At 24.6% G+C, this 25,558-nt stretch overlaps 2 protein-coding genes and 1 long non-coding RNA gene across 3 annotated transcripts; all 3 read left to right on the top strand.

Annotated features, from left to right (window-relative positions):
- Nucleotides 1-8,463: 8,463 nt before the first annotated feature.
- Nucleotides 8,464-10,577, top strand: LOC135923948 (uncharacterized). Its single transcript, XR_010571306.1, has 3 exons — nt 8,464-8,487; nt 8,821-8,975; nt 9,542-10,577. It is a non-coding gene; the product is annotated as an uncharacterized LOC135923948 (long non-coding RNA).
- Nucleotides 10,578-11,927: 1,350 nt separating this feature from the next.
- Nucleotides 11,928-15,621, top strand: LOC135924319 (uncharacterized). Its single transcript, XM_065459373.1, has 10 exons — nt 11,928-12,045; nt 12,088-12,172; nt 13,748-14,005; nt 14,314-14,397; nt 14,503-14,586; nt 14,743-14,829; nt 14,939-15,022; nt 15,179-15,265; nt 15,375-15,514; nt 15,597-15,621. Exons 3-10 carry the CDS (start codon nt 13,748-13,750, stop codon nt 15,619-15,621), a joined length of 849 nt encoding a protein of 282 aa, XP_065315445.1. The 5' UTR covers nt 11,928-12,045; nt 12,088-12,172.
- Nucleotides 15,516-18,865, top strand: LOC135923114 (zinc finger MYM-type protein 1-like). The gene is made up of 6 exons (XM_065457694.1): nt 15,516-15,753; nt 15,815-16,915; nt 16,955-17,244; nt 17,288-17,438; nt 17,481-17,785; nt 17,828-18,865. Exons 1-6 carry the CDS (start codon nt 15,665-15,667, stop codon nt 18,190-18,192), a joined length of 2,301 nt encoding a protein of 766 aa, XP_065313766.1. The 5' UTR covers nt 15,516-15,664; the 3' UTR covers nt 18,193-18,865.
- The last annotated feature ends 6,693 nt before the right edge of the window (nt 18,866-25,558 follow it).

Genomic DNA, 25,558 nt, shown 5'->3' with positions numbered 1-25,558 from the left:
TAAATAATTTATTGAAAATATTAAGATTTGACCGAATGGCGAGTGTAAAACCAACCACTTACTAAATATTCGATCTACCAAATTTGGTAGTAATATTATTTGGAAAATGTTCAATTTTGGTTAATTTATCTATAAATACGTTCAAAACATTACTCTAAAAAATATTTTAAAAATATCGTGATTTGACCGATAACCGATTTAAAACCGAAATACTGCGTTGCTAGCGCTCTCCATGGAAAATTCTTCATTTTTGGTTTATATGTGTACATTAACATGTTAAGCATTATCCTAAAAAATATTTTGAAAATATTATGATTTGACCGAATTCCGAGCTCAAAACCGACCACTTATTAAATTTTTGACCTACCAAATTTGTTAGTAATATTAATTGAAAAATTTTATATATCTATAAATACGTTTAAAACATTATCCCAAAAAATATTTTAAAAATTTCATGATTTGACCGATAACAACATTTTATGACCTCGGCCTGTAAATTTGTATATTTCATTTCTATGAAAAATTTTCTATGTATTTTTATTAATTTTGAAAATATGATCCGAAAAAAATTTTAAACCCTCTCTTATATGATTTTCCAGTTATTGAATTGATATTTATTAAATCCATTCTTTTAAATTGGCAAGGTCAATGTTTAATTTAATAAGATCTTAGGACCGGGGCATTTGACACAGGACATGGGTATCTTGTATAATATTATAGAAACGATTAATAAATCAAGTAGTTTGAGAAAATTTAAATAATAAAATATATATCATCAAGTCTATCTAACAATGAGTGAGAGGGTGTGATCGATTTATAAAATATTAAAATTGGTATAAAAATTCTTGTTTTCATCCATAAAGATAACCTTTTCAACTAAATTTTTATTTAAAAGCCTTATGTTTGCAAGAAACTCACGCTTAAGAGGAATTTAAATAGTTTCTGTTCGAAAACAAAGGACTATATAACAAACAATATTGTATATATAAAAATTATATTTAGTCTCTCTTTAATAAATACTTTTTGTATTTTTAATGTATTTTTTAACTTCTCTTATATTTTGGATTTAGCTATGTTATTCCTTTCAAGCAAATATATTATTTATAAACGTAACATCGTGTTTAATTAGTTACTAAAATATTAAAATCATAAAATATACAAAGATGCTTTCTACAATTTTTATAAAAATAATAAAGATTTATAAATCACTATTTAATTATTGTCATTAAATTTTATAAAGTTTGTGGCTAAAGTTAAATGGATTTCATAATAAAAGGAAGGACGCTTCGCAATGCTCTGAATCTATAATTACGTAGAGCTATTTTCAAAAAATATATGATTGAGTTCTTACATGGATAATCAAATTATTTGAAGATAGACCTTTTCACTAGAGATTAATTAAAATCAAAACGAGCGAAGAAATTGAATATTTCAAGTATCGGGATTCTAATTTACATTTATTTTGATCATAAGTAACTCGATACTAAGAAGGCATATTGGCTAGAATCTATACCCTCTCGAGAAGTTCATAGTGATGGGCTTAGAAGTTCTGTCATGCTTACCACTATCATATTCGGTTGCAGTCTCTAGGTTCTAAAGCTTTCAAACTCCGCACATAATGTTCATGTAATAGAAAATCAAATAATGCTATTTTTTATAAATATCTATTCGCAAATATCGAATATTTTATTTTATTGTTTTCTATTTCGAGTGTAATAAATTGCTGGAATCTTCATCTATAAATCATTGATAAACTGCTATGATTAGAAAGAAAAAAGATGAGAGAAGATATAAAAAGTAGCAAAAAGGAAGAGAGAAGTAAAATGTATGAAGAAAGAATTGAGATGAAATAAGATAAAAGAAAATCTAAAGAAGTAGGACAAAAGAAAATATGTGGTCGGCTTTGAGCTCGGCATTCGGTCAAATCATAAACCACGTTATTGTACACGTATAAACCAAAAATGAAGAATTTTTCATGGATAACGCCAGCAATGCAGTATTTCGGTTTCAAATCGGTTATCGGTCAAATAACGATATTTTTAAAATATTTTTTGGGATAATGATTTGCACGTATTTATAGATAAATTAACCAAAAATGAACATTTTCCAAATAATATACTACCAAATTTGGTAGATCGAATATTTAGTAAGTGGTCGGTTTTGAGCTCGCCATTCGGTCAAATCTTAATATTTTCAAAAAATTATTTAGGATAATGCTTAACACGTTATTGTTCACTTATAAACCAAAAATGAAGAATTTTCCATGGAAAGCGCCAGCAACGCAGTATTTAGTCATTAGGCCGGTTTTGGAATGGTTTGTTTAAAATTTAAATTAGGATGAACATATTTTCAGCATGGTACTTTAATATGTATTCATGAATTTCATATAATGATAGGTAAATCAGATATTTCTCCTTCATTTGATGATAATTTTGAAAAATTTTCTTAATTAATATATACATATATTAGACAGATTTAATTCTTATAAACCCCTTACTATTTTTCAGGATCCAAGGAAAAAATTAATTATTCTGAGTTTTCCTGGGCATGGTAAATATTTTTCACAATTTATTTGGACTTGGACACAGCTTGCTAAACATTTTTCAAAAATTTTTTTATTTTAAATATGGGCTAGAAATTGACCTGAAAATTTTTGAAGACATGGCCAGGCCTGATCACAAACCAAGGCCCATGCAACTTTCATATTCTGATTGTATTTTTAAATGCATTGTTACTTTTTATATATTTTATTTCAGTTCTCAACTACCAAAATTATTATGATCTTTGGCAGGTTTAAGAAAATTTTCTAAGTGCGTGGATCTGGCTTGGGATTTTTTTAATATTAGGCATAGGTGTAATATTTAACACAATTTATATGGCCCTCAGGTAAAAGCTAATTTGAATATTATTTTTATTCAAAAAAATAGTTCAGGGATCCAAACCGAACCTGAACCGAACCGTTAAACCGCTAAAAACCTGTATTTTTTATAGAACCTAAACCTCTAAAAAATTTCTAGCCGAACCTGAACCGAACCGCTATAATGTCTCTGAACCGGTTTGAGTCGCATATTTTTATGCTTATAAAATAATGTGTAAGTTGTTACTAGTAGTATATTGCAAATATTTTAATTATTTTCAAATTGTTTTAAAAATTATTATCAATCACATTTGATTGATAAACTTCAGTCATAATTTTTATAAACTTTAGTGTATTGCCATTTTGCAATATTTTTTAAATATTTTAAGCTTATAAATTATAATGAAAATAATTAAATCTAATATATAAATTATTTACATATAGTATTATAAATGACACATCAATCTAATATCATACTGGCAATGCCAGCTACCCAAGTTAGTGTGGAAGGATGTTTTTCAACAATTAGATTTATATTATCTCCTTATAGATGTAATTTGAGTGAGACGAATTTTGAAAATATATTAATTGTGCAGCTTAATAAAAAAAATTTAAGTAATTGTTCATATTTAAATTAATCATTGATATATTTATAAATTAAATATATTTTATAATGTGCAATTAATAAAAATGATGGTTTTTATTTTAATTATGAAATAAAAAAAAAATTTCCTGATACATAATCCTAATGTAGGTTTGAATACAAATGTGTTCAAACCGGTTTTTAGAGGTTCGAACCGAACTGATATTTTTATTTTTTGCGAACCGAACCTGAACCTTAAACCATTATTTTTATCCGAACCTGAACCTGAACCGAAACGATATTCGTTTCGGTTTGGATCCCTGAATAGTATTCACTCTTAGTCTAAATGGGTTGGCCTTGGTCTGAAGTAGGGGTGAGCTGGGTTAAGTTAGAATAAAAAATAGATATGGTTTTTAGAGATTTACCTATCTCCAGGGTTGGAAAAATTTTTTGAAAATTACTATGGGTTGGCCAGGCTTGAGAAAATTTTTTTATAAAATTATTATAAGTTGGACTGGGCTTGGAAAATATTATTATAAGTTGGACTGAGCTTGGAAAATATTTTTATAAATTATATTGGGCTGGGCTTGGGGAAAATTATTATGAGCTTGGACGTTTCATAATTTTTTTATTATTAACTATGGGTCAGACATTGGCCTAAAACAAGTTATTTTGCAGGTCTGGGCTCGGCCTGATCAAAAAACCAGGGCCCATGAAAATCTGATTTTTATTGTATTTTTAAATTCATTATGATTATTTAAATGTTTTATTTCAGTTCTCAACTACCAAAATTATTATGATCTTTCATTGCGCTTGGATAAATTTTTCAAAATTATAATGGCTTTGAACTTTACCTGGGAATTTTTTTAAATATTAAATATTAGGTATAAATGATCAGTAAATTTAACATATTGGTATTATCAAGTAAAAGCTTTAAGTTTATTCTTACTCAAACCATAGTATTTAGTCTTAGTTATAATAAATACCATATAAATACCAGGAGCTAACCAGTAGAATGATATGTAAATCAGATATTTACCTTTCATTTGATGATTGAAAAATTTTCCATATAAAATGGCAAAAAAATATGAACATATTAGACAGATTTAATTCTTATAAACCCCTTACATCAGATCTATTTTTCTGGATTCAAAGAAGAAAAAAAATTATTTGGGGTTTTCCTGGACTTGGGAAATATTTTTCACCATTATTATGGACTTGGACATAGCTTGAAAAACATTTTTCATAATTATTATAGTCTTAGTTTCCTGTAAATTTTTTAATTTTAAATATGGGCTAGAAATTAGCCTGAAAATTTCTTTTGAGGACATGGCAAGGCCTGATCAAAAACCAAGGCTCATGCAAGTTTCATATTCTGATTGTATTTTTAAATGCATTGTGACTTTTTATATATATTTTATTTCAGTTCTCAACTATCAAAATTATTATGGTCATTGGCGAGTTTGAGGAAATTTTCTCAAGTGCGAGGACCTGACTTGGGAATTTTTTTAATATTAGGCATAGGTGTAATATTTAAGACAGAATATATATGGACCTCAGATAAAAGCTAATTTAAATGTATTTTTATTCAAAAAAATAGTATTAGTCTTAATGGGTTGGCCTTGGTCGGGGTGAGCTATGGTTTTTAGAGATTTACCTATCTACAGGTTTGGGAAAATTTTTTAAAAATTACTATGGGTTGGCCAGGTGGGTTGGGCTGGGCTTGGAAAATATTTTTATATTGGGCTGGGCTTGGGGATCATTTTTCAAAATTATTATGAGCTTGGACGCTTGATAATTTTTTACTATTAATTATGGGACAGGCATTGGCCTAAACCACCAAGGCCCATAAAAATCTGATTTTAATCGTATTTGTAAATTCATTATGAATTTTATTTCAGTTCTCAACTACCAAAATTATTATGATCTTTCATTGGGCTTGGAATAATTTTTCAAAATTATTATGGCTTTTTACTTTTGCCTGGGAATTTTTTTTAATATTAAATATTAGGTATAAGTGATTAGTAATATTTAATAAATAATATTGGTATTATCAAGTAAAAGCTTTAAATTTATTCTTACTCAAACAATAGTATTTACACTTAGTTTTAATGGATTGAACCCGGCCTGAAGAGGGCAGGAGGTAAAAAGAATAAAAATTGGATATTATTTTCAAATAACAGGTAACATCTAGCATAAAAGTAAGAAGAAAATCCTCATTCCCCGTCATTTTTGACGGGCTATCTACTAGTAATATAATAAATGACAAAATATAAAATTCAGAATAATTGTTCAGAGTTAGCAAATTTTAAAAAATTATAATATATTAATATAAAATTCAGCCGAAGGCCTGACAGAAGCGGAAAATTTTATTTAGTTGAGCCCCCTGAGATAGTAAAGGCTAGCTACGCCTTATAACCTCAACAAAAATTTATAAAAGAAGTTATAAAAAAATAATAAACTTTTCTAAAAAACATGTTAAATTAAATTTTATTGGTACTACTTTCCATCCAAATTATTTGGTGGCAGCGGTAAAAGGTTATTAACAAAGATAAAAAAAAATTTCAGATTTTTTTAGTTCTTCTATAAAAAATATATATAAATTCTTAGATATGGTAGCAAAAAAATGGTGACTATGGATACAATCATATGGGCAGTGGAGTTGATACACTAATGGAAACTAACATGGTCAAACTAGATGAAAGAGGATTCTGAAAGATTATGTTTATTTCAATGACATATAATAATACCTAGACTGACAATTCATTCATTAAAAGTGTACATCAATACAAATCAGCTAGAGACGCCATCTTGGTTACTGTAATAAATATTAAAATTTTAAACGAGAGCCTAATTTTATATTATATCTGATGCAAACTTTATTAAAGAATTGCCTGATCATCGAGATAATAAGAAAGTAAGTTATCAATTTAATATTAGTTTTTAACATGAAAATAATTATTATAAAGGTTACCAAAATGGCGGGTCCAGCTGATTTGCTTTTAACGACGCTTAAAAATGCATTTTAATGAATGAATCGTCAGTCTAGGTATTATTATATGTCATTGATTATTTAATTATAAAACAGGTAAGAAATGATAAAAATATGTCGTATAAAAATATTAAAAAAATATATATACTTATATTCTATAATTAAATTTAAATGAATCAACCAAAGAGGGGGATCAAAATAATATAGAAAATCTATTGATGAAATAGAAGAATATTTGACATATTGCCATAGTAAAAATACTTTAAATCTAATATTAAATTTACCAGACAATTTCTTTTTGCCTATGGAAGCTATGGAACCAAGAGGTAAGATCAACATATGAAGAAGCAATGTTTAGATTAAAATTATTATGTAATTGTAAATCATTTAATTATCCTAATATATCAAACTAATAAAAATAGTTATCATAATAGTTACTATCATAATAAGAATTCAAATAATTATCATAATAAAAATCCATACAATTATTATAACAGAAATCAAAATAAATTTAGTAATAAAAATTATCATGTAAGTAGAAATTCAGATAATATATTATTAAGAGACATATAACAATAAAAAAAAATATCATAATAATTACAAATCTCATATTAATAAAAACTTCATCAAAAATGAATTATGTAATTTATTACCAAATATTCAAAATGAAATAGATTCTTATAAATTAAAAGATATAAATCATATGATAAAATTTAAAGAAATACTTGTGATTGAAGAAATTAAGGATACAAATATTAAATAATAATTAAATTAAAGAAACTCTTATAATTAATATTAAAAGTGATAAAAATTTTTAGGAATGTTAACACTTTGAAGATAACAAAACTTAAATAATAAAGGATGATAATTTTAAGAATAAAGGTATTATAAAAAGAGACAATGTCAAAGCTAAACATTTTAGTCTTAGAAAATTTTTTTAAGATGCTATAAGGAGATCATTTTCTAAAAATTCGAGGCTAAAGAAATTTTTCTTTGCAAAAAGTAATTTGAAAAAGAATTATAATATTAAGAAACTTTTTAAATTGAAAAACAAGGGGGTAAAATTCAAATTTTAAAGATAAAAATAATTCAAACTTTAAATATAAAAATAAAAAATTATATAAAATGCAAAATTAATATTTTAAAACAAGTAAAACACGAAATTCATACAAATTATATATTATAATATTATATATTCAATTCAAAATACTCCATAATTCAATATTCCAAAATACGATTATCATCCTTATTCTATACATTTATACGATATTAATTATTTATTCTTATACCTTTCAATTATTTCAAAATTATTTTATTCGAGATAAATTGATGCTGATAATAATTTAAAAATAATAATAATTACAAACAATGATAATGAATAACGAGATCAACAAGTTGATGAGATGTTGATGATCAAGTGAATGATTTGGGTTAATGATGCTTACTACCGGTACTACCTATCAAATTTGAATTTTGTTTATTTTTCATTTGGATAGGCACTACCAAATATATTTATAATAAATATTTGAAAAATCGTGATTTTTGGAAAGCCTAAATGGCCTAGTAGGCAATAGCTTCACTTACTGTTACTGATCCCATGGCCCCAGGTTCGAATCCGAGGAATGGTCATGTCTTTTTTCTTAATCTAACTTGGTGGTTACATCCTTGGGGGGGATGATATATAGAAGGCCGGACTCGACCACGTGATTCCGTTATAATATATTAAAATAAGGGTCTTATTACATTTTAATAAATTTTGGTCGGTATTTAGCAAATTAGGTTGGTATTTAGAATATTTCCATTCATTCACTTGGTAGTAAGGCTGCCTTCATAGTGGAGATGGATCCGATTTTTACATCCGTTCCGTCAAAAGTCAATCTCATTAAAAATGATATATATGTTCAAAGTGCGTCCGTTTCGATACCTTCCGTCTTGAAAACGGATCCGGCAAATTTTGAAGTCAAAACATTTTGACTTTTTGATCCGATAAACTTTATAGAGCGTTATAACGTTACTTATAATTTTTTTATAGTTATATACAATTTGGTGAATCAGGTATTAAAACTTTATAAATATAACATAGATTTTTTTAAATAGTTAGTTTTTACAGATATTTTTTAGGTGATGAGTTAAATTTTACTCTTCCATTTGTCTTCTCTATTTGTAACATACCTTGTTAAAAATAACTAAGCTTATTTATCATAACTAAATAGAATTTTATTTTAATTCTAATATTCTAACATATAATACATATATACATTATTAACTAATAGAATTTTTTGAATTAATTATAATAGCATTTTATCATAAATATTCCATTTATCTTCTCTTTTACTCTCATCTACCTTGTTAAAAACTAAATATAATTTTTTAAATCTAATATTTTAGCTTGTTCATGTTAAAAATGAAAATTAATGTGTTAGATTTAATTGAAGCTCTAAGAGGATCTAAATTTATATATGATAAATTTGATGAAAGTTACAAGGATTCACGCAAAAAATCAGAATTTTGGATAAATTTAGGCCTACAATTTGGTGAATCAGGTATTAAAACTTTATAAATATAAAATAAATTTTTTTGAATATATTTTATTAATTAAATTGAACACTTTTAATAATTATATATATATTTAGAATTGATCAAACAATATGATCATTCATTACCCTGTTTTATATTTTTGAGGTGATGAGTTAAATTTATTGTATTAATATATCTCATCTAAGTATTTAGATAAAAAGATTAAGCTTACTATTTAATTTTTAAATTTGGTATTACAATGTTAATCAATATCTTTGAATAATTATTTAGGAGCAAACTTAATTTTTTAATTAAATTAAATACTATCAATAATTGAGCAAACAATATGATCATTCATTACCTCTGTTTTATATTTTTGAGGTGATGAGTTAAATTTATTGTATTAATATATCTCATCTAAGTATTTAGATAAAAAGATTAAGCTTACTATTTAATTTTTAAATTTGGTATTACAATGTTAATCAATATCTTTGAATAATTATTTAGGAGCAAACTTAATTTTTTTAATTAAATTAAATACTATCAATAATTGAGCTAACAATATGATTATTTATCTGTTTTATATTTTTAGGTGATGAGTTAAAGGCTAGATGGAACAATCTAAGAGATTACCAAAATAAAGAATATAAAAAAACTTTGGATAAACCTAGTGGTTCAGCAGGACCACCATATATATCTGTATGGCCGTATTATGAAGCATTATCTTTTTTAAACAAAACATTAACATCTAGAACACAAATATCCAACATAACCATATCAAATTCCACTCCGCTGTATGATATCACCACAGAAACCAATGATTTGACAATCAGGATAACAATCTTCAAATAGAAAAAACGTTAAACAACAAATTGGTACAAAACTTTTTAAGAAACATAAAGATGGGAACTTATCATACAAAATAAATACTGGAAATAACATTATTAGTAGACATCTAGACCAGATAAAAAAGCGATCAATGAACATTATTCCAAATAAAAATATGACAACACATTTCAAAGAAATAAATTATGATAATAAATATAAAAATTCTACAACAAACCTACAGGTTTTTAGAAGGGAAGAAGTAAAGAACTGATTCAAAATCAAGATCAAGTACAAGATCAAATTCAAGATCAAAATAACTATTTAAGACCTGAAAGATTCTTAATTATAAATAAATATTAAATAAATTTTTTTTTACTTTAGTATATACATAAGAAAATTTTTGAAATTGATGAAATATTGATGATCTGATCAAAGACATTACTGAATAAATGATGAGATAGCAATTGACAAATAATGGAAATTTGGAATGATTACGATCAAGCAGCTAAATACCAACGCGTGACTATCCAATCAACAAGCCATGTAATAAAAGAGGGAAATGTTAAAATGAACCAAACTAAAATTTTGGTTATCATTTTTTGATTAAACACTAAAGGTTATTCAAAGTGTAAAATAATTTAGTTTTTGTAAAAATGTTTTACCTTAAAATAATTTGTTTAAAAGTTTCTTTTACCTTAAAATATATATTAAACCTTGTATAGTTTTTTTTTATACTTTTGTATATTTTGTACATTCATATTAATCATTATAACAAATGTATCCTCAACGAAAATTTATAAAAGAAGTTATAAAAAAATAATAAACTTTTTAAAAATAAAACGTGTTAAATTAAATCTTATTATACTGCTTTTCCATCCAAATACAGATATTATTATATACGATCTAGTTCCATATTCAATTTAGTTTTCTTTTATTATTATTCTGAAAGGGGGATTTTGTGCCACCTCTCCCCCTACTCTTGTACCCATAGGGGTAGCCAGAATTTTCCTAAAGGGGGGGGGGCAGATTCCATCTTTTGTGGCCGGGTTTCCTTAGTCTATATATAGCCATATAATATTTTTACAATACAGGAGGTTAATTTTAATAAAAAAAAATATACCTGGAACAAATATGGAATATATTTTCATTAGTTTACATAAAATATAATAAATTACTTGAATATACATTAATATAAAAGCATGATAATATGCATTCAATTATTTAATGCCATCTATTTATTTTAAACAAAAAATGATATTAAAAATTAATCTTCATATTATTCATCCCACGATGTCTTTAAAAGATATTTTCTAATGCTTTATCGGTAATTTATAGTTTTCTGTAAAATATATAATTCTCTATATTGGTAAAAATCACTTGATTGTCATATGATAATTGATAAAATTAGATATACTGTAAATCTACTACATATATATTCCACTGCTTGTATTGTACTTTAAATTTTTAATTTAATTTATGATTAATCAGTAGTTTTATAATTATATTTTACTTTTATTAAGATAAATAAGTTAAAATTACTCACTTTATAAAAAAATGATAATTGATGTATTATATTATTTAGTAATTTTATGCATAATAACTTTTGTCTAAGTCTTATCTTTGGCTTATATTCCATTTCTTAAAAAGCATTTTTGGTTCACTTTTTTATATATAAATGCTTTTCCCAAAAAATGTATAAATTATGATGAATAGTTTTATAAAATAATATCAACTTTTACATTCTTTTTTTCAAATTATTGTTTAAGATATATGCATATATTATTGGGGTCAGTGAGTGGGGGAAAGACTAAGGGGAATATTTGTTATTAGCTTAAAATGATATTCACAAAAAGTGATAAATTTATGAAGGGGAGGAAGGGGGGATTTCCCCATGCCCTACCCCCTGGCTACGCCTATGCTTGTATCTCTATGGCGTTACCTACAGTGTCTACATGGCCGGGGGGGGTAGGAGACAAATGCCTCCAAAAAATATTGGCATTTTGGGGGGTAGGTATTAATTTTGGGGGGTAGATATTGATTTTTGGGGGGTAGGCATTTGTTTTTGGGGGTAGGTATTGATTTTTGGAGGGTAATTTTTGACTTGTATTATGATATTTTTAAATCCAATAATCGATATGATTATCGTTGATTTTCTGAAAAATGTCAATTAAAGAAAAGATATCTGTCAATTTATAAATATTATACACTATATTTATTTTTTTAAATTTTTAGAAAATTCATTTACATAATGGGATTTAGATTTTCACAGTATCAATTTTAAATTATCAATATATATTTTTTTATAATAAGGACCTTTTGAATAAAGAATCCCTTTTATGATAAGATAATCCTACTCAATTAACAATATAAAGAAACATTTTTGGATTTTAAAAAGGTAATTTTTTAAGCATATAATTGCATTTTCCTTAATTTGATGATAGATAAATAAATATAATAAAGAATGAAGCTATTTTTATTTAATCTTAATATGTATACTTAATAAGTTATCTGGGTTTTGAACCATGGCAATTATTTTTGCTAATAATTTTTTAAATAATCATTTTCAATGGGGTAAATATTACCACATTTTTGTGAGGCAATCAGGTTGGACCCATAATTGATTTCTATTTATGATAAATGATTCTTTGAGGTAAGTGTAAATTATATACAAAATTATAAGTGAGAGGTGAAAACCATTGTGTGATAAAAAATTTGTTAAAAGAATTGATAAATTTTTTATTTCATTATTAGATAAATTTTATATAACATCAAATTTTCCATAATATATTTGGCCTTTTTTCTAAATATTTATAGAAATCTTGGGAGAATGAACAGATAATCTATTCCTCTCATTTGATTATTGAAGAAAAGATTTCAATTAAATGAATTGACAAAGTGATTCCATATACTGAAATATTGTTTATTTTTGTTAACAATAAATTAAATTTTTGGATATGGCTTGGGAATAATCTTTGAAACCTATGATGTGGTTTGGGTTTGGATTTCCATTAAACATGAACTGGGCCTGAAAATTATTTTTACTTATGACCTAGGCTGGATGAAGAAATCAATGCCAGTGAAGGTCTCTAATTTCAATGATTAAAATATATCATTTCTCAGACTTTATTTGAAGATAAATGAATGGGCAAATCACAAATATGCCTGTTTTCAATTATTTGCAAAATTTATTAGGATTGTTAATTTAAAGAAACTATGATTTCAAAGCATCATACATTTCTAAAAATTGTTGGACACTAAGAAATAAAGAAATCAATTGTGAAGTGTATAATGGAGGAAATATTGATCCATGATTGTTTTGGCATAAATAACAAAAAATATTATATTTTTTGTGACCATGCATTAAGCTTACATATAATATAATAGGAATCTTTTAAGAAAACATTATCAAAAATATAAGTTAATAGCTGATAGTCCATTATGAATGACTGGTAATCAGAATTTTCTTCTTTATTCAATGATGGGTGCATAATAAATTTCCTTTATATGATGATGATTGAATCAGTAAATTTTTCATTATTTTTATAAAATATGTTAATAGAGTGTATATTTATGAATTTTAATTTAAAAACAATAAGGGTCTAGAATATATTTTTTTGATTATAAATTACAAATACAAATGAATAAGAATTTATTTTAAAAGATTTTAATATATTTTTTAGATTAAAAATATAATACAAATGAATAAAAATTTATTGTGCACATATATTAAAATATCTAAATATATATTTCTTTAATATATTTTGTAAAACCACTGGAAAATTTTAAAATTACACCCTCATTTAAACAAATATAAATTTAATTTCTGAATCACACCTCATAAGATAGGAGAATTTTAAGATTCAGCCATCCACCGTCAAATAAAGGATAAAATTATGATTCTCCATCATTCTTGATGGCCATCAGTGAGTAAAAAAATATTATCTAAATATTTATTTCATTTTTATTCTAGATGCCAAGTAACAAAACAATATATAAAGTCAAATGTGACTATATTAATTGTAAAACTTCTAAAATAAGAAGTGACAAAATAAATAACCATTATAAACATAAACATCCTCATGTCAAGTTATCTGATATCAAATTTACAAAGATAGCTATCAAAAAGGATAATAATTGGGTATCCTTAAATAAAGATATTCCATTCAATATCACAAATGGGGTTGAAACCAAGTTACAAAAAAAATCAATAACATCTTACTTCCAAAAAGTAATTTTTTATATATATTATTTTAATTCATGACAATAAATATAAGTAAAAATAACCTTAAATTTTGTGAATTAGTAGAAACCAATTCTTCATCTATAATTTGAGCATAATACTTTTAATTTTTATTAAAGATAAGATTTTTAATATATAGGTACATTTTTATTATGCCCTTTATCAATTTTGAAGGAAATAAATTATAAGAATATTTAAATATTTCAACTTTTGTTAAAAAAAAATTTATATATTATAATTAAGAATAAAATAAGTCATTTGCCTAAAATTTTCACTACTCTTTATTTAATAATTAGCACAAATCTTTTATTGAAGATTCCCAAATTATATTATCTCATACAATGCCCAGTTCCAGTGATCTGCTGATTTTGAATAATGAGGTACTTAATTTAAATAAGATTTGTTTTATAATTTTGAAGGGAATAAATGAGGATATTCAGATATTTTCATGAACAAATTTTAATTAATCTTTATTTAATAATTAGCTCAAATCTTTTACTGAAGATTCCCAAATTATATTATCTCATACAATGCCCAGTTCCAGTGATCTGGTGATTTTGAATGATGAGGTACTTAATTTAAATAAGATTTGTTTGATAATTCTGAAGTGAATAAATTATGAAATATTTTCCACTTTTCTATATCTTAATTAAGAATAAAATTTTTATTAAAATTAAGATTTTCATAAGTAAACAAATTTTAACCACTCTTTATTTAATAATTAGCATGAATCTTTTATTGAAGATTCCCAAATTATATTATCTTCTCATACAATGCCCAGTTCCAGTGATCTGCTGATTTTGAATAATGAGGTACTTAATTTAAATAAGATTTCTTTTATAATTTTGAAGGGAATAAATGAGGATATTCAGATATTTTCATGAATAAACAAATTTTAATTATTCTTTATTTAATAAGTAGCACAAATCTTTTACTGAAGATTCCCAAATTATATTATCTCATACAATGCCCAGTTCCAGTGATCTGGTGATTTTGAATGATGAGGTACTTAATTTAAATAAGATTTGTTTGATAATTCTGAAGTGAATAAATTATGAAATATTTTCCACTTTTCTATATCTTAATTAAGAATAAAATTTTTATTAAAATTAAGATTTTCATAAGTAAACAAATTTTAACCACTCTTTATTTAATAATTAGCATGAATCTTTTATTGAAGATTCCCAAATTATATTATCTTCTCATACAATGCCCAGTTCCAGTGATCTGCTGATTTTGAATAATGAGGTACTTAATTTAAATAAGATTTCTTTTATAATTTTGAAGGGAATAAATGAGGATATTCAGATATTTTCATGAATAAACAAATTTTAATTATTCTTTATTTAATAATTAGCACAAATCTTTTACTGAAGATTCCCAAATTATATTATCTTCTCATACAATGCCCAGTTCCAGTGATCTGCTGATTTTGAATGATGAGGTATTTAATTTAAATAAAACTATACACTCTTTAATAATAATCAAACACACAAAGTTATTGAAAATTCCCCAATTATATCTTTTTTTCATCCAATTATCAATCCCAATGCAAGCCAAAATATTTCAAACATTAAAGGCCCAAATATTATTCAATTATATAAAAAAAAGGAGCCTAATGACCCTTTTCATTTCATATTCTTTAGAATGACAAATATCTTGATTAATTTCATAATTTCCATAGGCCCATGTCAGCCATGTTCAAATATATTTCAATATCCTGTTACTCACAAAAGGTTTTTAAAAAATTTAATTTTTATTAATTTTTACGCATCCATTATTTCTACTTTTAAATAGGAGCATGAATATATCCTATTATAAAAAGGTTAATATTGATGGTTCCCTCAAACCAAGAAATTGGTTATCCTATAGCACCACTTTAGACAAAGTCTTTTGTCTTTATTGTCTTATGTTTGGTGGCCCTAAATCCAATACTTTTTGGACTCAACTTGGAGTAAATAATTGGAAAAATTTTAAGCGTGACTTAGAGAGACATGAGTCATCTTCTATTCATAAGGATTGTGAATACACCAACATGACTTGGCTTGCAAATAAGCGTATTCAAGATCATTTTCTATCAAATAGGCTTGATATAATAATGGAAAATCGTAATATAGTTCATAATATTATTGATGCCATTATATACCTTATAAAATGTAACATAGCCTTTTGGGGCACTAATTCGAATGAAGGTAATTTTATGTGCCTCATAAAATTAATGGCAAAAACGGTTCCAACTTTACGGGCATACATTGATAACAACGAAAAATTGAGGAGAAAAAAATCAGATAAAATTTCAAGACCTTATATAAATTTATTGTCATATGGCCATGTGAAAAAAATTATTGAAGTCATTAAGATAAAAATAATAAAATGTATTATTCAAAAAATTAAAGAGAATTGTGCCTATAGCATCATATTAGATGGAACATATGATGTGTCTAAAAAAGAATGCATTGCTTTACTTGTAAGATATATAGAAGATGATCCGCATCCACATCCTGTAGAAAGGATCATCCATGTTTTTACAACATCAGAAACCACCGGGGAAAATATAAAGAAACATGTTTTTTCTAAGTTCAAAGATCTTGGTCTTCCTCTTGATTATATGGTTGGGCAAAGTATGGATGGTGCAGGGAATATGAGAGGAGTATACAAAGGAATGCAGGCTTTAATATTGAAAGAGGCTCCAAAAGCCATATATATTTGGTGCCATGCACATAGGCTCAATTTAGTAGTTGCTCATGTTTGTGGATGCAAAATAGAAATGAAAAAGGTAATGGGAATATTGGATGAGTTATATAATTTCATGAATGGGGTAAGACGTCAAGGAGTGTTTGTTAAATATCAAATGACAAAGTCTAAAAAATCTCTTAAAAGAATAAAAAATACAACAAGGTAAATATAATATTTTTAATGTAACTTATCTTTTTTTAGAAATTGGTCATCATCTTATAAAGCTGTAGAAATTTTTTTAGATGTTTATGAACATATTATAGCATCATTAAATGAATTAAAAGATTCTAATGACCCAAGCACCTCTTCTATTGCCGATGGATTATTAACAAGAATTAAGGATGAAGATTTCATATTAAGTCTATTTATTTTGAAAGAAATATTGAAATGCACACATGAGGCTTGTATTGAAATGCAGGCAGTTGGTAATGATTTGGCTATGGTAACTAAATTAATACAACACACAAAAAATAAATTACAAAGACTAAGAGGTTAAAATTAGTTACGATTTCTATAAATAATTTTAAAATGTAGCTAATGGGGATAATATTTTTTTAAAATTGCATTCCTTATCTAACAGTTATTTGAAAAAGAATAATGTTACAACGGAATTGCATAATATAAAATCAATATTCAAATTTGATCAAACAGCATTCAATAATTATGTTAAACAAAAAAAAAACAAGTTGAATAAAAAAAGATTTAAAATTATTATTTAGCATTATAGATATAAAAGGGAAATATTTTTCCCTGTGCTTGATACAATCATTAATGATTTAAATGAAAGATTTAATTATGATTGTTTAAATTTTTTATCTCAAATATCTCTTTTTACACCAGCTGGAATTATAGCCAATGATAGAATAGAAGGGTGGCAAATATCTCAAATTTGTCATACTTACCAATTAAATGCTCAAGATATTGCTCGTGAATATAATGATTTTCGATCTTTATATTTGGATTCACAAGCAATCATTTATTGCAAGGATCTTTTGAAAATAAAAAAGAATGATGGGTTATATATTGATGAAAGTAATTTATTGATATTTTATTTAAAATTATATATAATTAAAGGTATTGTAAACGATGAAACCGAGGAAGATATCAATAACGATAACATAATTAATACAAAAAAATGGATAAAATATTCATTTATACTACCATATCGTCTTTTAAATAAATTAAATTCTTATTCTAATTTATATTTATTATATAAATATTTATTGACTCTACCAACTACTTCTTGTTCAGCCGAAAGAGTGATGAGCAAAGTCAAAATAAATAAAACTAGAATGCGGAATAAAATTTCTGACCCCTTTTTAGAAAATTTACTTCTAATATCCAGCGAAATTGATGTTTTTGAAAGATTTAAAATAGACGACATTATAACGCGATTTGCATCTACGTCTAAAAGATTAACTAAATTATTAATAAAATAAGTTATATCTTTTTCACAGCTAATTATATACGCCTTTTTAATAATGTAAATTTAATTTAATAGTTTTTTATATCATTCTAGTCCGGTGCATAATATAATACTATATTCATTTTATTTAAATATTTTATAATAGTTATATTTACATAAATGTTTTTATAATTCCAGTGCAAAATATATTATATTCATTTTATTTTAATATTTTATATAAAACTTATATTTACATAGATGTTTTTATAATTCCAGTGCAACTATATTCATTTTTTTCTCATATTTTATATAAAAGTTATATTTACATAAAAAAATTTATATTTCCAGTGCAAAATATACTCTATTCATTTTATATTTTATATAATAGTTATATTTACATAAATGTTTTTATAATTCTTGTGCAAAATATACTATATTCTTTATTCTAATATTTTATATAAAAGTTATATTTACATAAAAATTTTTTTTATATAATAGTTATATCTATATGAATGTTTTTAATTAATATAAAGGCATTAGTATTTATAGAATCAAGCTATACCTCTTTAAAATTACTCATTTTGTTTTTTTTACTTAATATAAAGGTATTAGTAATTATAGAATCAAGCTATACCTCTTTAAAATTACTCATCTTATATTTTTTTACTAAATTTTTGATATTTTTTTATAGTAATGTAAATATGTTATCTCATTTAATACTATTATATTAATTTTTATGAAAATAAATTGATTATCAATCAAATTATGAAAAGATTGCACTACCTACTTAAATATAAGTTAATTGAAAACGGATAGTAACAATAGTTATCAGTTTGTAAATTTTTTTTCCCAAAGCAGGTCTGAATGTTTGTAAGGGTATAAATAGTGACTTAATATAAGATTTTCTTGATTAAGGCAAATATCGCGGCCGAAGGCCGCGAAATTTTTTTAGGGGGGTAGGGGTAGATTTGGGATGGGGGTTGCCTCCATCAAATTTTCTGCCATGTAGACGCTGGTTACCTAAATATTATTTTCTTTTTTCAATTTTTATATAATTGTTTACTTTGATACTTATAATTTAAGTAATATATATTGATTAAATTTGTTATAGATGAGATATATAATTAAACAAATTATCATTGAATTGAATTTGACGATAACAAGATGATAAGATATTTATTATGTGTTTTACTCCACGCCTACAAATTTACTCTATAATTAAAAACCCTTTTTAAGCCACCAAGTATAAAAGAATACATAGCGACACTGGCGTCGCTAAGGGGGAGGGGGTGCTGGGGCTCGAGCCCTGAAAAATTTGAATACCCCCAATTTTTTTTTAATGGCTCCTTAATATCACCTTGAGCTAAAAATAAATATTTTTAAAAAGACTATTTTAATTTTTATTAAATGAATAATATTTGAATTATTAGATTATTACATATAAATTATACTATGTCAGCTTGCAATCAAATTCTGTGTTAAAAATATAACAATATCCCTCACTAAATATTAATTTAGCTTTAACAGTTGAAGCTTAATTGACTTTTATTATTAATTATTATATAACCCTAATAAATATAATCATTTAATATTTTAGCCGAGTTCAAAATCACTAATCAATTATATTATTGATTTTTAAATTTAATTATCAAGTCTCTTCCTATGATTATTTATAATCCTCTATTATATATAATTTTTTATAAAATATTAGGTAAAATGCCCCTTTTACAGACGTATCTGACAGTTATATAATATATTACAGTTAATATTTTTAAAATTTTACTAATAAATGCTTTTGATAATAAATATAAGTAACAATTTGCTTACAAATATTTAACGCCATCTTTTTATTTAAAATATAATTAAAGTTAAACGTATTATTATTCATCCCACAATAGATGTAATAAATTCGATATTTTTTCTTCTCTCTTTTACGCGTTTTTAGGAAAGCTATATATTTCTTCCTCGAAAAATAGATTTGAGTTAAATCTTTAATACAAATATATTTTTGATATTGTTACAAACTACTATTATTTTAAGATATAATATACCAACTAGAGATGGTGCGACAATAATATATAAAATTTTAATTGCTTTCATGATATCACTCTGGTTCTTATTTTGTAGTTACAAAATGTTTCATTATCATTGCCGTGTAAATAACTCAAGGCTTCAATATATTTGCATAATTTCTTCTAATGGTTTTAATGTTTTTGTTTTATCAATTTATCTAACAGAATAAATTGTGATGGGTTACCATCGTGAGTGTCATGGATAGGACTCCAAATTAACCAGCATCTATTATTTGTGTGGCTATGTAATTTAAGATTATTACTACAGCTGTTGAGAGCATATGATGGCATATATTAGATAAGCAATAGGTCAACTGTGTAGTCGTTTATATAACATTGAAAATGGAAGACAATCTTTAGAAATTAAATATTATACAATAATTTTCTCGATTACTCATCTAGCTTCCATCATGTCATCTAAGAGGAAGCTCTAACCACCATATAGTTATATGATTTGTATTGGTCGTTTATATTCTCTTCTTCAAGAATTGTAGATTTGGTAATATCTATAAATTTTTTCTTATTAATCCATTCTATAAAACATTGTCTAAAATGGTAATAGGGAGTTATATAAGTTTCATGACCTTTTGTCAATGTAAGTTGCTAAGAATTATATTATATCATGTAGTTTCAAAAACTATTATCAATTGAGGCATATATGAATTAATTAAACTTTTTTATCATTTATTATTCTTTAGAAGCAAAATAATTTTATATCAACAATCGAAAATATTTTATACTGTAATAAATAGATTTTCTATTAAAAAATATTATTTTTAGAAATGTCTTGTATTATTTTTATATGCTAGTTTATTTTGTATGCAAAATATAATAAATGACATTCAGAATAATTATTTAGAGTTAGTAAATTTTAGAAAAAAATAAATTCAGGAGTATGGGGGCGAAGCACTAGTGTTGTTAAATTGCTGGGTCGGGTCGGCTTGGCCGAAAACCCAGGAAGGTTTGTGCCGAAAAAAACGACCTTAAACCCGAGCCAACCCATTTAGCCATAGATCAGACCCGACCGACCCAATGGGCCACATGAGCCGACCCATTGGGCCGACCCGATGAGTCGGCTTGTTGGGTCGGCTTGCTGGGTCGGCTTGCGTTAAAATTTGTCATAATCGTCATCTTTAGGTTTTTTCGAATTTTTTTGAAGCAAATAGGTAAAAATATATGTTGTGAACATGTTATATTAAATTTTCAGTGAATATGTACCTTAGAAAAGTGACAATTGTCATAATCGTCATTTTTAAGTTTTTTCGAATTTCTTTGAAACAAATAGGTAAAAATATATATATTAACATGTTATATTAAATTTTCAGTGAATGTGTATCTTAGAAAAGTGACAATTGTCATAATCTTCATTTTTAAGTTTTTTCTAATTTTTTTGAAGCAAATAGGTAAAAATATATGTTGTGAACATGTTAAATTAAATTTTCAGTGAATATGTACCTTAGAAAAGTGACAATTGTCATAATCGTCATTTTTAAGTTTTGTCGAATTTTTTTGAAGCAAATAGGTAAAAATATATATTGTAAACATGTTAAATTAAATTTTCAGTGAATATGTACCTTAGAAAAGTGACAATTGTCATAATCGTCATTTTTAAGTTTTTTCGAATTTCTTTGAAGCGAATAGGTAAAAATATATATATTAACATGTTATATTAAATTTTCAGTGAATGTGTATCTTAGAAAAGTGACAATTGTCATAATCTTCTTTTTTAAGTTTTTTCTAATTTTTTTGAAGCAAATAGGTAAAATATATGTTGTGAACATGTTAAATTAAATTTTCAGTGAATATGTACCTTAGAAAAGTGACAATTGTCATAATCTTCATTTTTAAGTTTTTTCTAATTTTTTTGAAGCAATTAGGTAAAAATATATGTTGTGAACATGTTAAATTAAATTTTCAGTGAATATGTACCTTAGAAAAGTGACAATTGTCATAATCGTCATTTTTAAGTTTTGTCGAATTTTTTTGAAGCAAATAGGTAAAAATATATATTGTAAACATGTTAAATTAAATTTTCAGTGAATATGTACCTTAGAAAAGTGACAATTGTCATAATCGTCATTTTTAAGTTTTTTCGAATTTCTTTGAAGCAAATAGGTAAAAATATATATATTAACATGTTATATTAAATTTTCAGTGAATGTGTATCTTAGAAAAGTGACAATTGTCATAATCTTCATTTTTAAGTTTTTTCTAATTTTTTTGAAGCAAATAGGTAAAATATATGTTGTGAACATGTTAAATTAAATTTTCAGTGAATATGTACCTTAGAAAAGTGACAATTGTCATAATCGTCATTTTTAAGTTTTTTCGAATTTCTTTGAAACAAATAGGTAAAAATATATATTGTAAACATGTTATATTAAATTTTCAGTGAATGTGTATCTTAGAAAAGTGACAATTGTCATAATCTTCATTTTTAAGTTTTGTCGAATTTTTTTGAAGCAAATAGGTAAAAATATATATTGTAAACATGTTAAATTAAATTTTCAGTGAATATGTACCTTAGAAAAGTGACAATTGTCATAATCGTCATCTTTAAGTTTTTTTAAACTTTCTTTTAATCTTAGTGGTTTTTAATATTATAAAGTTCAAAAATTTTATTTTTATAAAGATATTTCTATTGCCATTTTTTTTAACACCACGCTTGAAATGTAAAAATTAAAAAAACATTTTATTTATGTTTAAAGTCTTGTAAAAAGTATTGGATATTTAAATTCTAAAACCATTGGATCTAGTAATAAGGTGTCACTGCAATATTATTTTATTCCAATGAGGAAAATTTTATTTAAAATTGTTTTAAGCCTATTTAAAAAAATTTTGATATTGGAAAGATGTTATAAAATATTTGGATTCAGTAAGAAATTTTTTCTTTCATTACTTTTTGACTCCACCCTTAAAAATCTAGAAATATAAAATAAATTATACTTATTTTCAGACTAGTAAAAAGTTTTTATAATTAGAAAAATATTTCTAAACCTCTAATATTGATACTGCTATTATATTTCATTCTTTTTTTTTAACTTGAACTTAGTTTATAATATTTGGTATTAGATATGAGTGGTATATCATTTGAAACTTTTTAAAGGATTGGTAGATAATAGGAAAATACAGGGAAAATTGAGCAAGGAACTCATTTTTAAATTTAAGACATTCAGATACATATATTTTTTCTAATCTTATAAAAATATTAAGTAATATGTAACTACTATAAATTTTTTATATCAAATTTAATTTGAAACACAAGATTTTAATTATTATTTGATTTAAGATCATGGATATAATTCTTGACAAATTTTAAATTATTTTTCATAATTTCTGAGTTTTACAAATATTTTGTTTACATATCACGATTGTTAAAGCGAGTGTTAGCGGGCCTTGCTAACCCACTAAATACTTTCTACCACTATTGCATCATTATAAATTTTAATTGATTTTTTTTCTTTGGTAATTGTGTGGATGACTTATGCAAAATCCAAATATTCATATTTAAGAATGAATATCATAGAAAAAATTTGGAAAACATTTAGATCTTCAGAGATACTACTTTAGGAATTAAAATTCTTTTATCTATTTTAGAAATATTAACTATTATTTTTTTAAAAATGATATATTTATTATTCATTTATCGCAAGTAGGCTCTTATATTTTATAAGTAAAAATTTACAAATGCAAAATAAATAAGGCACATTTTCATATCTTTATTATTTTCATAAATAAAAAATAAAAATTATATGAAATCAAATAACAAATAATGGAAAAATAACAAATTATACAAAAAATTCGTCACGCAAATTTAAAACATTAAAATCCCATGAATTTATATATAGGCATTGTTTTAACGTTGAGGCTGACATCCTATTCCTCTTCTTAGTAATGGTTGCGCCGGCTCGAGAAAAAATACGTTCGCTTGCTACGGACGTAGTTTGTTCGCATAAGTAATCCTTGGCCATTGTCGACAGCTTTGGAAAACGATTAGCATTTCGAGACCACCAATCTATAATATCAACAGAGGTTTGAGCAACCGGATCTGTTAAATATTCTTCGATTTCTTTTCCGTCTAAATTTGGCATAATGTATGATTTCCTTAATATAAAATATTTAAATTAAATTAACTATATATTATATAATTAAATCCATTGTAAAACCTTGTAACAAACATATTTTAAAAATGCCTATTTTGCAACTATATGCTTTATTAATTTTATAAGTTCTTAAGTCTCTATTTTTAAATGTTTAATAAATATTTATATTAACTCAAATAACTATCATAATTTTTGTTTAATGTAAGCATAATATTTAAATTTAGTCACTCCAATATAGCTTCAAAAATGTTTGTTAGAAGTTTTTATGAGTATTCTATATAATTAAGTATTTATATTTACCTTCTTAACTCATTCAGAATACTGACAGACATTAGATTGGATTCATTATTATCCTCCTCCTCGAAATCATATATTGATTTCGATGTACCATAATCATCAAATACTTTTTTGAATTTTTCATAAAACCCAAGGTTATTTATGAAATTTGGTAAAAATGTTTTCTTAATTCTTGGATCAAGAAATGATGATGCATAATTTGAAAATGTGGTGAAATATTCGATATAAATATTACATTTTTCTTTTTTCTTTCATTATATTAGCAGCACTTTTTATAATTATATTTTTATGTGATTGGGCATTAAGCGATAAAGAATTCGCTATATTATCTAAATATAATCCTGACATCCCAATTGTAGATGTTGACGAGGAAAAAATATTATATTTTAAAAGTAATAAAAATATTATATTTTAAGTAATAAAAATATTATATTTTAAGTAATAAAAATATTATATTTTAAGTAATAAAAATATTATATTTTAGGTAAAAAAAATTAAGTAAAAAAAATTAAGTAAAAAAAATTAAATATTTTGAAATAAAATGACGGTTTATGGTATGGATAAAAAGGGAAGATTTGAAATGTAATTTTGTTATTTATTAAAAAAATATATAAATTGTGCATACCACGAATAAAATGATTATTTTATTGTTGACCATTTTTATAAAGAAAGGAAAAAAAGAAATGTGTGTTTTGAGATAAATAGTTACAATAGGTCATATTGAAAAGTGATTTGGTTTTTGAAATTAAAATTATTAATTTTTACCATGTTGGTACAATAAGTTAAAGTATTTATTATAAATATATCATATTGAAAAGTGTTTTGGTTTTTGAAATTAAAATTAATGATTTTTACCATGTTGGTACAATAAGTTAGAGTATTTATTAAAATATATCATATTGAAAAGTGTTTTTGTTTTAAAATTAAA

This window comes from Gordionus sp. m RMFG-2023, chromosome 2 (genome assembly GCF_954871325.1).
Source record: "Gordionus sp. m RMFG-2023 chromosome 2, tfGorSpeb1-WG-v2, whole genome shotgun sequence".
Lineage (NCBI taxonomy): Eukaryota > Metazoa > Nematomorpha > Gordioida > Chordodea > Parachordodidae > Gordionus > Gordionus sp. m RMFG-2023.
This window is presented reverse-complemented; position numbering and strand designations above follow the sequence as displayed.